Genomic DNA, 12,982 nt, shown 5'->3' with positions numbered 1-12,982 from the left:
GTAATGTAAAATGTAACTAAAAATTTAATGTGAACATGTAAAACATTGCACAAATTTTCCATTAGATTTAATACAATAAATAATAATATTTTAAAAGGTTAGCATAAATTAAAATATCAGAATTTCTTAAGTAAAAAAATTTAGGACATAGGGATTCAATTGTGAAAAAATATTCCTCTGTAACATTGCTGATGTGTTCTTTGTAGATGCCAGCCTGTATTTACACTATATGACCACAAGGGGGAGACTAAGGCCAAAAAACATTTTCTGAAGCACGTGGGAGTAGTGCTTTTCCATGCATCAAAACTCTTTCACATGAAAAGATATAAAAACCCACAAACCTTGGCCTCAAAGAAGTCCCTCGCTCCAAGAACGCCTTCAGTCGAGACATCGATCTCTGAAAGTCGAGCCAGAGCCATCAGCCCGCTCTCTTCCTGCAACTCACCTGCTGCGGCCCTCCGGAAGATCAGCAGGAACTGACACAGAGATTGTGAGATTTGAATAACAGAGAAGTTTCAATAGCTTTAAAGGTTATCAGCAATTCATGTCAGGGTGCATTTCTATGCAATTCTAAAAATAAATACAAAAGCATCTGACTTTAGTTGGCATGTCAGCACATAAACTAAACGTTCAGCTGTTTTTATTTCAAACTGAAAGGCACTGCAGATATTTTCCCTTTAAATTATATGCAGTATATACTGAAGAGACCTTTTTATTTAATTGATCATATCCAAACACAACTGATTTCATTGAGGGCAAGGGGAGGTCAAAAGAATGACCTTATATGGGGTTCCCCCCTTTCGCTGCACAATCTTTGTGTGTGTGTTTGTGTGTGTGTTTGTGTGTGTGTGTAATCTTATCCATGTGGAATATCTGTCCAATCACAAGAGTCAGAGCAGCATCTGGCACACAACAGACTCACTGTGCTTAAGACACAGCTGCACTATCACCTGTTTGTGTGTGTGTGTGTGTGTGTGTGTGTGTGTGTGTGTGTGTGTGGGGATATGACAGCCCCACAAGTTAAAAAAAATCAAAATGGAACTAAATAAAGTCGTAAGGGGTTTTCAATATTTTAGATGCCACAGGCCCCAAATGTGAGCATCCTCATGTGAGGGGCCCCCATCTTAAAACTTTTATAAACACCAAATTTATACACTGAAAAATTAGTATTGCAAATTTAAAATTAGTGTCTATAAAGTAACATATATATTTTTTCTACTCACTATAGTAATGTACAGTTAAATATATTATTTATATATTTGTTTATTTAATTTTATTTAATTTTAAGCTAATTTATCTATTTATATTAATCATTTATTTATTTATTTATTTTAATCCAATATAATCTATTTAATAGATTAATAACTATTTTTTTATTTTAATCACTTTTATATTAATTTATTTATTTTAAATGATTTTATGTATGCAATTATTTATTTTAATCTAATTTATTTATGTGCTTATTTATTTTAATCTTCTTTATTTATATATAGTTTTTCTCTAGACTTTTCCACAGACCCCCTGTCAATCCCTTGCGGGCCCTAGTTTGAAAACCCATTTTAGGTCACTTTTACAAAAGTTAGAAGGTGTATTTGTCGATTAGGGTTAGCCTGTAGCAATTCTAATTAGCTTAAAGTAATTAGTTTCTGATGCGTAATATAAAATCCGTGCGGTACAGTAGGCCTTAATATATAGGCTTTCTGTTTCATTAATGTTAATCAAACAATTGTGGTACCATGGGAACAAAGTTTTATATTTTTCATATAGCCTTCAGAAAACTCAAAATTGACTTTGCTGACTCTATCGACTTCAAACAGTTGTAGCTCATTCTTTTTTTTTTTGTCTGATTCCAACAAATCATATATAATTTTGAAGATTTTTTTAATTTTTTAATCTACGGAAGTCAGTTTTGCATTGGTAAATATTACTTAAATTTTTTAAGTAATTACTTAAATTCTTAAAAATATATCAGAATATATCAGAATATCATACGCCTAATCGGATCACAAGTAGATGACTCGAAATACAGATGTAAATGGAGTCTAAAACGTTTTGAGCTTGTCCACTTTCGACCACTTCCAGAGGTAGTCGAAAACGCATTAGACCGGATTGCTTTAGAAGTGTAAACGCTCATGTGGTTGAATGCATTCAAACAGTGCAAAAGACCGCTTTCTCTCCACCTACTGACCTAATGCGTAAACATTATGGGAAGTGCGCTAGCCAAACGAGATTATGGGCCTTATTTTAATAATCTAAGCGCATGGTCTAAAGCGCATGGTGCAGGTGCACTTAGGGCGTGTCTGAATCCACTTTTGCTAATTTAACGACAAGAATAATGGTCGGCGCGCCCGGCGCATGGTCTAAAACAGTTGTCCCTATTCTCTTTATGAGTCATGGGTGTGTTTTTGGCATAACGTGCAATAAACCAATCAGAGTCTCATCTCCCATTTCCTTTAAAAGCCAGTTGCGCTCGCTATTTACATGGCGGAATTTGAAACCGGAAAAAACGAACGCTTCTCTAGCAAGGAAACATGACAGGCCGGATTCCACCAAAGCATTTACCTTTATGCACACAATAATAATCTTTTACATTGTAATCCTTTTATTTTTAATATTTGGCATGTTTGTGTGCTGCTGTGCGTCCCTGTGTGTGTGTAATAAGCAGAGTGTATGCGCATTGTGCACCCACATATAGGTGCATATTACTGACATGCCCTTTAAATAACAAAACAAATATTGCACCATTGAATATTGTGCAGTTTATTTCAGTTGCCTCAAAATAGCAACACACCAACAATGCCCCTGAACACACCTCGTTTTCAGACCAGCACGCCCATGGGCACACAAATGGGTGCAAATGCATTTGCTATTTAAACAACGTGGCGCAGGACGTGAAAATGATAACTGCTTCAGGCTGAAACTAGCAAAAATCACTTGCGTCACGCCTGGCGCCACATTGCATCGGTTGTATGATAGGGCCCTTAAACTTTTATGGACTGAAGACCCAAGTTTGGTTTGAAGACGAAAAACATACCAAGCACAATGTTCTCTAACTATTCCTGATTTCTAACATGCGCTCACAGTGTTGGGAATAGTCTTGCGGCTTTCAGAGCAGAAACGAAAGCTGATGCTGTCCGTATGTATTGTGTTGTCTTTTTTTGTGTTCATATGTAAATTGCCTGAGTTTATTTCGTCCATTACATAAAAAAGATCTGAAAAAGCCTATAGATTTAAGCTGCGCTTCCACTGCAGGAACTAGGGACGGTATCTCTGTATCTGTCTGTCTGTATCTCTTCCCACACAGCAAAAGTATTCCACGGCGGATCGGCCGCGGAGGTATCGCGGCTTCCGGAACGTATCCGCGAACGGACCCGTATCGGCGTCCACTTGCGCGCATTGACGGATCTGCAACGAAGGCGGATCGCGGACCCGCCCATGGCTCCGCGCTGCATCCACTCCGCATCCACGATTAAAACCTTACCTCCGCGACGGACCCGCAAATTGATACAACCGTTACAGTAAAGGCGCGTGCGCGTCCACGGATCCGACATGGGTCCGCTCAGGATCCGCTGATTGACAGTAGAATTTACGGCGCTGCCCGGAGGCGGAGCTGATCCTCTGGGCGGCACCAAAACGAATGTGACAGTCACGCGGGTTTGGCGACTTGAATGCGGATCCGCCTAGGAGTCTCCTGCTGTGTGGGTTACCATTGGAGAAAGCGTAGCGGCTAACTTAATCATGTGCTCACCTCTCAGTCTATCGTGTAATGGCAGTGACACCAGTCGCAACATTCCCTAGTCTGCCTTCTCTTAAAAAATATGTTTTTATCAAGCTAAAATCTACATATAGTTCCCAACTAAAGTATTGTTTAGTGTAAAACATGCTAAAGATTTGCAAACAGGCTGTCGATTAATTAAATGATTAGCTATTTCCCCACAAAAGCTGTTTAATCAGCATAGTGAAGCCCCTCATCCATTGACATCCATTCAAAAAACAGCCTCTGGTCTCCTTCACTGTGTACCGCCAGAGACTGAGCGTTAGCATTAGCTGTTACGCTTTTTTGGCTAAAGGTTGCAGGCTTGTCTTCCAGTGGCTTTGGAGCAACTGCGCTTGACTGCAGAATCCGACACGTCCGCCTTGCCCTCGCGAGAGGTTTTTGACACACGTCGGCATGACATCAGAGCAAGGCGGCCCACCCTCGGACACATTTCTAACCGGCATGCATTTTGCTGCAGGGGTACCGGGAACAATCGCGCCCGGGCTCGGACCACTGCAAACGAGCCCAGTGTCCTTAAGCCCCAGGTATACTTCGGCCGTCCGCGTTCGTGCACCGTCCGCATGATGTAATTTTCGTCATACGGAGGGCTTGCGCCCGGCCACACACCCCATCCGCATGCAGCCCAAATTTCGAGACCGCACGGACGGTGCGCGTGCAACAGCGCATGCGCAAGCAAGAAAGAAGAGTCCACTAGGTACTTTAGATTGCGATGGAAACGCAGACAGCAACAGGTCTGGGGGTAAAAAGTTCCTGGGACAAATTGTTCCAGGTAATTTCGGTGGAAAAGCAGCTTTACCCACCCATAGACCCTTCCCTCGAAGAAACACCAGGTGTAAACGGGAATGTCTCCCTCATCTACCTGTGATCTGATCGAACAAAACGACACCAAGTTTACCAGGTGTAAAAAGGGCCTATGATATTCTGATTGCTATACGTTTGTGGCCCCTTTTCCGTGTAAGTCTATAGGATTGTTTTGGCTCATTTTATCACCCGCCAGGTGAAAATTGACTAAGGTGATTAAATCTGATTGCAATTTAAATGTGAAGCCACATCAGAGCTGCATTCAGAGATAAAACAAGTCTGAGACGTTATCTCTTACAGACCTCTCAAAAATGTGCTGTGATAGGATCATTTGAGTAAGAGTCTAAAGTGGTTTCCATGGAGGGTAATCTCTGAAAAGATTTAATCAAATCAGTCATCAAGGATGATGATAGACCTAACAAAGCTGTAAGCATGAAAAAGACACACATGCATACCTCTCTGTAGCTGAGTTTGCCGTCATAATCTTCATCCACCTCCTTGATCATGTTCTTCAACCCCAGATGAGTCTGTGGAGCTCCAAGTTTCTCCATCATCAGCTTCAGCTCCATCAGATCGATGAAGCCATCTTTACCAGAGTCAAATCTACACACAAATACATATACAAACAGCTTTAAAGGAGTAGTTCACCTAAAATTAAAGTTCTGTTATTAATTACAGACATTTTGTATTGTTTTTCCATTATGACGACAATTCATCTCACCATTATTGGTAAATAACAATTTTAATGAGCAAGGTTGCATTAATTTGACCAAAAATGACAGTAAATATATTTATAATGTTGCAAAAGATTTCTATTTCAGAAATGCTATTCTTTTGAACTTTCTATTCAGCAAAGAATCCTAAAAACATTTATCACAGTTTCCACACAAATATGAAGCAGCAAAACATTTTAAACATTGATAATAATAATAATCAGAATTTTTTTTGAGCATCAAATCATCATATTAGAATGATTTCTGAAGGATCCTGTGACACTGAAGACCTGGAGTAATGATGCTGAAAATTCAGCTTTAATCACAGGAATAAATTGCATTTTAAAATATATTCAAATAGACAAATACTTCACAATATTACTGTTTTCCCCCTGTATTTTTGATCAAATGAATGCAGCTTTGGGGAGCATAAAAGACTTCTTTCAAAATCCTTAAAAATGTTATCAACCCCAAACGTTTGAACTTTTATCAGTGCTAACTGCATTCTAGCATCATATGGATCATGTCAAGCTACTACTGACACTTAGAAGTGCCTGTTGACATGAGATTTATACAGCCGCAGCAGAGGGAGGGCAGCAGAACAGCAGGTGGAGAGTGACGGCAGAAACAGCAGGAAAAAGAGATTCTAACGGAGGAGAGTATTTATAGAGTCTCACCCAGCTGTTGCCACACCAACCAGCAGGATCGCATGTGTGTGCAAGAGAGAGAGAGTGTTTGTCTTGAACATTGTGTGAAAGTGGAGAGGCTGAGATTGAAGGAGTGGGCACGTGTTTCTATTTTGGTTTGAGTGATGCTTTTAGAAAGAACAGGCTCGTGGTGGCAGAAAAGTACAGGTGAGCATCGTCTCATCTCTACTTCTCTCCCTCACAACATAGAAAAAGAAAATCATGAATGAGATGCCATTTTATTCTCCTAGACAGCAAAATAGAGAGAGTTTCATGCGTCTCAGATTTTCCTCCTAAAAAAAAAAAAAAAAATCAAAACTTCACGATTATTAGAAGTGATAATGACATTTCAAACTGGGCTCAAGATATTTAAGTATGAAATCAAGTCAAATGTCATTATGAACTCATTTCTCTGAAAATCTTCAGACTTAATTATCTTATACTTTACAATAAGGTTCCATTTGTTAACATTAGTTAACTGCATTGATGCACTGTATATAGTTTACATGAACAAATAATTAAAAATACTTCTGTTATGACAACTATCAGATTGTTTGGCATGGTAATAGATATGACAATGTTGATATGTTTGGTCTTGGCGGAATAGATCTGCTACGCTGCTGCAGAGCAAATATTGGACTTGCTACTGCCAATACATACACAACATGCTGCTGTGAGCAATATAGTGTACATGAATTACCCGTAGCAGAACTATACAGGTGGAGCTGGGGAAGGTGCAGGGTTTCTGAAAGCATGCTGCAAACTGCTACAGCAAATGTTGACCAGTATTTAAAGATTGAGCAGCGATCTCATTGGCTACTGATACAGCAGGACCGAAGCTGTGCCCTATAGATAATGACGTGATTGCAAGCATGAGTTAAGGAGCTATCAGCCAGCGCCATCTAGAGTTTCATGACAGAACTTTGTATTTATTTAGCATTTATTAATCTTAGCTAATGTTAATTTCAATATTTACAAATACATTGCAATCTTAAAGGGTTAGTTCACCCAAAAATGAAAATTCTGTCATTAATTACTCACCCTCATGTCGTTCCACACCCATAAGACCTTCGTTCATCTTCAGAACACAAATTAAGATATTTTTGATAAAATCCGATGGCTCAGTGAGGCCTCCATTGCCAGCAAGGTAATTAACACTTTCAGATGCCCAGAAAGGTACTAAAGACATATTTAAAACAGTTCATGTGACTACAGTGGTTCAACCTTAATGTTCTGAAGCGACGAGAATACTTCTTGTGCACTAAAAAAAAAAAAATAACGACTTTATTCAACAATATCTAGTGATGAGCGATTTCAAAACACTTCTTCATGAAGCTCTGAAGCTTTACGAATGTTTTGTTTCGAATAAGTGGTTTGGAGCACGTATCAAACTGCCAAAGTCAAGCCTCCCAGTGGTGAACCATTAAAATTTCGAAACACTTATGACGTAACGAAGCCTCGTTTACTGAAATCACATGACTTTGGCAGTTTGATACACACTGATTTGAAACAAAAGATTCGTAAACCTTCGAAGCTTCATGAAGCAGTGTTTTGAAATCGCCTATCACTAGATATTGTTAAATAAAGTCATTATTTTGTTTAGTTTTTTTGGCAGACAAAAAGTATTCTCGTCGCTTCATAACATTAAGGTTGAACCACTGTAGTCACATGACCTGTTTTAAATATGTCTTTAGTAGCTTTCTGGGCATTTGAAAGTGTTAATTATCTTGCTGTCAATGGAGGCCTCACTGAGCCATCTGATTTTATCAAAAAATATCTTAATTTGTGTTCCGAAGATGAACGAAGGTCTTGCGGGTGTAGAATGACTTGAGGGTGTGTAATTAATGACAGAATTTTCATTTTTGGGTGAAATAACCCTTTAAAATAAAGGTTCTATACTGGCATCCACAAAACCTTCCCAATGCACAAATGGTTCTTTATAAAATTTCCTTAGATTATTAAGATGTTCTTAAAGGTGGGTGAAGTCATTTTTCAAAAACATTGTTTGGAAGTTAGTCGGGCTGACACCAACAACGAACGTGTAACCAGTGAGCATTAGGGGGCATATGACAGCGAGGAGAGAGAAAGAGCAAGAGAGAGATTTGAAGAAAAACTGCAGAAAGAGAGATAAGACACAATATAAAAGAGCTAAAAAGAATATCTCTGGAATGAAGGTTTATGACTGGGCGAGCACTTTAGGACCTGCATTAATATTAGAAAAACTTTCCAGCGCTGGAGAGAGCTAAGCGGGAAGACCTGAAAACAGATGCGGAGGCTGCTTTGATTCCGCTCCACACGTGAGTAACACTGGGTTTGAGTGTCATTGATTTTCTGGAGCTGCTGTGTTGTTTGCGACTAACAACAAACTCTTGTTTGTATTTACTCTTGTGTACTGTACATTAATTTTTTTGTGCTTCCTTGTTGTTCATTCATCATCAGCTGTGATAAACAGACACCCACTCTCACATTGCGTGTGTAACAGTGGCCAGCTAGTGAGAGTTGTGCAGGTAAACCACTGCACACTGATGACTGCTAGAGAATGCAGCATCATTGTTAGTGCACTCACCTCGCATGCCAGCAGCAAATTAAGATATTGAGACCGACTCATAGCAGGTTAGGATTGGAAGGTGAGTTTTGGAGGCAGAGCAATGAAGAGAGGGGTGGGTTTGTTTGGGTTGATTTCAAATATCAACAATGTCTAACAGCGTTTTTGAAAAATGGCTTACCCCACCTTTAAGAAAAAAACACAAGAACTGTTCACTGAAAGGTACTTTGGAGAACCAAAAATCATTTGGTTAAAAATAATAATAATAATAAAAAATAAAAAAATATTTGGAAACTTTATTTTTAAGAGTGTATTACAATAAAAAGTTGTATCCTATACATTTATTTAATGGACTTCAGAGCTAACATTCCAGCTAACAAGAAATGCTCTCTGAACTTTGGCTTATGTTCTGGCAAGGTTTTCTTAAAGTTATGAACAAACATTTTACTAGTAACATTAATAGAATCATTGTTCAAAGTTATATGGTCTCTAATAATGTTCTCAAAACGTTAGCACAAAAAAGTTATTTATACATCGTTCATGGAACTTCTACTTGTTAATTCATCTAATGTTTTTAAATGTTACGACTTGTTTTCAGAATGTTCAGAGAATATTCAGAAGTAACGTTCCCACAATGTATGCAAAATGATCAAATAGGGAATATTTGATCATTATTGTTCGTATAACCCAAAAAATAAATTTTTCAAACATTTTTAAAATCTGGTTGTGTTGAACTTTCATAATTTTAGCAGAGCGTTAGCAAAACGTTCTTAGAACATACTGTATGTTTGTTAACTGGGTCAAACTGGGTTAACGCATTAAATAACGTTAACTAAAGGAACCTTATTGTAATGCTATCTGAGCTGCAATCCACATTCATTTTAGAGCTCTATACTATTACATTACTCTATGTATTTCTCATATGTTTTCATTTTTCCTACGGTGTTTTAGAGAGAAACATCTGAGATGATGTGAATGTTTATCAGGCTGTTTCATATTGTTGCTCTGAATGGCTGTCTAATCTTGTCTCCTTCACACATTGTTTTTGAAAGGTCATTAACAGCTCAACCTTCATCATTAAAGTACTGCATAAAAGCCCTTCAATTTAACCATTTCATGCAATATCCTCACTTTCTTTCTTTGTTGGATGTTGTTTTAACAGCCCCCACCAAGACATGCTTACACTTGCCTGCCCTGATTAAAAGACAACTGGGAATCTGCTGACCAGGACAGCAACTGCTTTCAGCAACTGGCAGAACACACTCCTACACACACAGCTCAAAAATGTGTGTGGATGCATGAAAACACAAACTGCCCTGACGTAATTGCGGGTGCTTCGCATGTGTTTGTGTGTGGACGTTTTCTTTGTCCTCTCTGGTTTCCTGCTGTGGTATTTATAGATGCCAAGGCTCAGGGCAGAGATTCAACTATAGAGCCTGGCATTCAGAATGCTGCAGTCCAGTAACAGGGCTCAGGCTGATCCTGGATCTGTTGGTAACTGCAGATGTGCTTAGAACTGTCATTATGAACTACTTGAAGCAGGTCAGGGTTAAAAAGACTGACCTGGTGTATGAGAGAGAAAGAGAAGGAGAGAATAACAAACAGAAAGAGGAGGATGAGATTGGCATGTTGGTCCTGCCCCCTGCATGCCGGCCACATTCCAGGTCAGCACCCCTCCCTGTGCTAAAGTGGCACGGATGGAGAGGATAAAAAAATATGCACACTTATACATAGAAATAATACATCACATACACTACTGTTCAAATGTTTGGGGATGGTAAGATTTTTTTTTTTTTTTTAAAGAAGTCCCTTCTGTTTACCAAGACTGCATTTATTTAATTAAAAATAGAATGAAAACAGTAATATTGTGAAATATTATTATGATTTTAATTAACCGTTTTCTATTTGAAAAAAATTGTAAAACGTAATTTATCCCTGTAATGATAAAGCTGTATTATCAGCATCATTACTCCGCGTCACATGATACTTCAGAAATCATTCTGATATGATATTTTGCTGCGCAAGAAACATTTCTTATTATACATTTTGAAAACAGCTGTGCTGCTTCATATTTTTGTGGAAACTGTGATCAGTTTATTCAAGATAAGCATTTATTGGAAACATTTTAAATGTTTTTGTAATGTTAGAAATGTCTCTACTGTCACTTTTGATCAAATCAATTTAATTTGTCCTCGCTGAATAAAATGATTCATTTCTTTAAAAAGTCCTTTTGAACCATATATATATATATATATATATATATAAAAGTTTTTTAAATTTATATATATATATATATATATATATATAAAATTAAAAAGACTTTTTAAATCACAATTCTGGCTTTTTTTTCTTAAATTTATGAGATAAACTTGCCATTGTTAGTTATAAAGTCAGAATTGCAAGATATAAACTCTCAATTCTGAGAAAAAGCCAGAATTGTGAGATAAAAAGTCACAATTACCTTTATTATTTTTTTTTCTGTGACGGAAACAAGCTTCCATAAATTACAAAGCAGTCAAAGTTTGATTTGAAGGCTCATAAAGACTATCGATCTATCTATCTATCTATCCATCCATCCATCCATCCATCCATCACACTGTGCTCATTCATAAGTAGGCGTGAGTTGTGTTTATGAACGTGTTAACTCTGCTGTATCCTTCTTTTGACCCATTTTCCTCTTATACATGACATCTTTTTTCATCTCTCATGAAACTGGGCTGAACTGATCTGAAGTGGGCCAGAGTACGCACTTCTTAAACAGACACATCTTGCAGTCCTGACGTAACCTAGTTCTATGGGACATCCACACTTTGTTATCATTGTTTTATACAAAACACACTTTGGGTTGGTTTCCTTTAACACAATATAATCTAACAGTCTCGACTGAACCTCACAGTTAATGAAGCTTCTAGTGCAAGATTCTAAATCTGTTTTATGTACAATAAATCATCTCCCTGATCTTACAGTTACGGTAAGGCAACATTAACTTTGGGATCATCCTTATATGTGCATATTTCTGGCAAAACCATGATCTGGCAGCAGAGGTTGACATGCAGAAACAAAGTCTTTGAGGTGAAACGCACATCCCAGGATTCTCCTCATATCAAACACTGGATAGTTTGCTATTTGTTATTGTTTGGTTTTGTTGCACTACTAGAGATACGGTTCGAATTTGATGTGATTGAATAAAAATATCCAATAATATGATGAAAATTAATGATAGGAATTTATTTTTCAACTTTAATGCATTGAAAACCAAAGAGACTCTCTCATCATAGACTCCTCCAAGTCCCCGTAAACACACGCACAAACAGACAAAGATGGCATTGTTGCTCATGGAGTGGGTTCCATGGGGACGTGGAGTTTGTGAGTGGACCCTTGTACTGAAATAATGAGGGAAATCAGGACAATGGCTGTTCAGAGAGAGACCCCAGAGAAAAACATTATTTTGGCACTGTATGAGGATGCTCAGAGAGAGAATTCTTGTTATTTTAATATGAGCTTCAGAATGTTTATTTCTTGTTTTTTTTTTTAAATAATATTCTATTATTTAACTTATTTTTTTGTGTGTTTTTGTAATACAAATGCCACTAAAGCTGAAAGAGAGATAATTCTTTTTTACTTATTTAATGTTACATTCATAACTATTTTTTTAATTCATATTGTTAATTTCTGATTTTGAACCATGCATAGATTTTTTTTTACTATGCAAATACTATCTGTTTAATTTACACTATTTTATTTTATGTTACCATTTCATTTTATACTATTTAGAAATACAATTGTCACTAAAGCACAGTAAATTGGAATATAAATTTAATAAGATGATTCAGAAAACAACTAATCAAGAAAATGATAAACAAAAGATCAAAAATAATCAATCAGGGATTTAATTTAAGTGATGCATCGACATTCCTTCTGCTCCAAGAACACAATGATCCCAAAACTCTCTCTGTCACTGTCGCACACAAACTTCACTCTTGCTATTGTCTAATGTTCAATACATCCATAACTTGATTCACCTGAATAAATCTTAATATACATAAATATTTTTAATAGCGGTTGAGTTTTAGAATGGCGCTGATAAACTGACCTCTTGAACATTTTCTCCATGTCTTTGATCTGTTTGCGGGAGAACTCTTTAAACTCGGTGTAGGGATTGAAAACCTTCATCTGTTTGGGTTTCGCCGTGCCGTCGTGGATGTCCAGCCTGCGGTTGAGTTTCTCCGTCAGTTCAGAGGTGGTGTCGCCGTTCACGGCAGTGGCAGGTTTCACCGGCGGCGGATCCTCCTCGTCCGCTCCTGTTTGCACCGGTGAGCCGGGTTTGGTGTCACGCTGCTCGGCGTCCAGCCTGCGCTGCAGCTTCCGTGCGAGCTCCTCGGATGACATTGCGGACTGTGATGCTCTGCCTCGCACGATCAGCTGTTTGTGAACACTAGTCTCGAGTTGGGAGAGAGGC

At 37.9% G+C, this 12,982-nt stretch overlaps 1 protein-coding gene across 1 annotated transcript in view; it reads right to left on the bottom strand.

The window, feature by feature from the left end:
• The window catches only part of efhd1 (EF-hand domain family, member D1), a 14,678-nt gene extending 1,696 nt beyond the window's left edge, over positions 1-12,982 (bottom strand). Inside the window, exons 1-3 of the mRNA XM_051863531.1 lie at positions 12,617-12,982; positions 5,035-5,182; positions 342-476 (exon numbers count right to left, since the gene is read on the bottom strand). Coding sequence (XP_051719491.1) covers positions 342-476; positions 5,035-5,182; positions 12,617-12,912 — 579 coding nt within the window. The 5' untranslated portion in view covers positions 12,913-12,982. The remainder of the gene's footprint in view (positions 1-341; positions 477-5,034; positions 5,183-12,616) is intronic.

Source organism: Ctenopharyngodon idella, chromosome 15 (assembly GCF_019924925.1).
Source record: "Ctenopharyngodon idella isolate HZGC_01 chromosome 15, HZGC01, whole genome shotgun sequence".
Taxonomy (NCBI): domain Eukaryota; kingdom Metazoa; phylum Chordata; class Actinopteri; order Cypriniformes; family Xenocyprididae; genus Ctenopharyngodon; species Ctenopharyngodon idella.
Note: the sequence above shows the minus strand (reverse complement) of the source record. Positions and strands in the feature narration are given on the sequence as shown.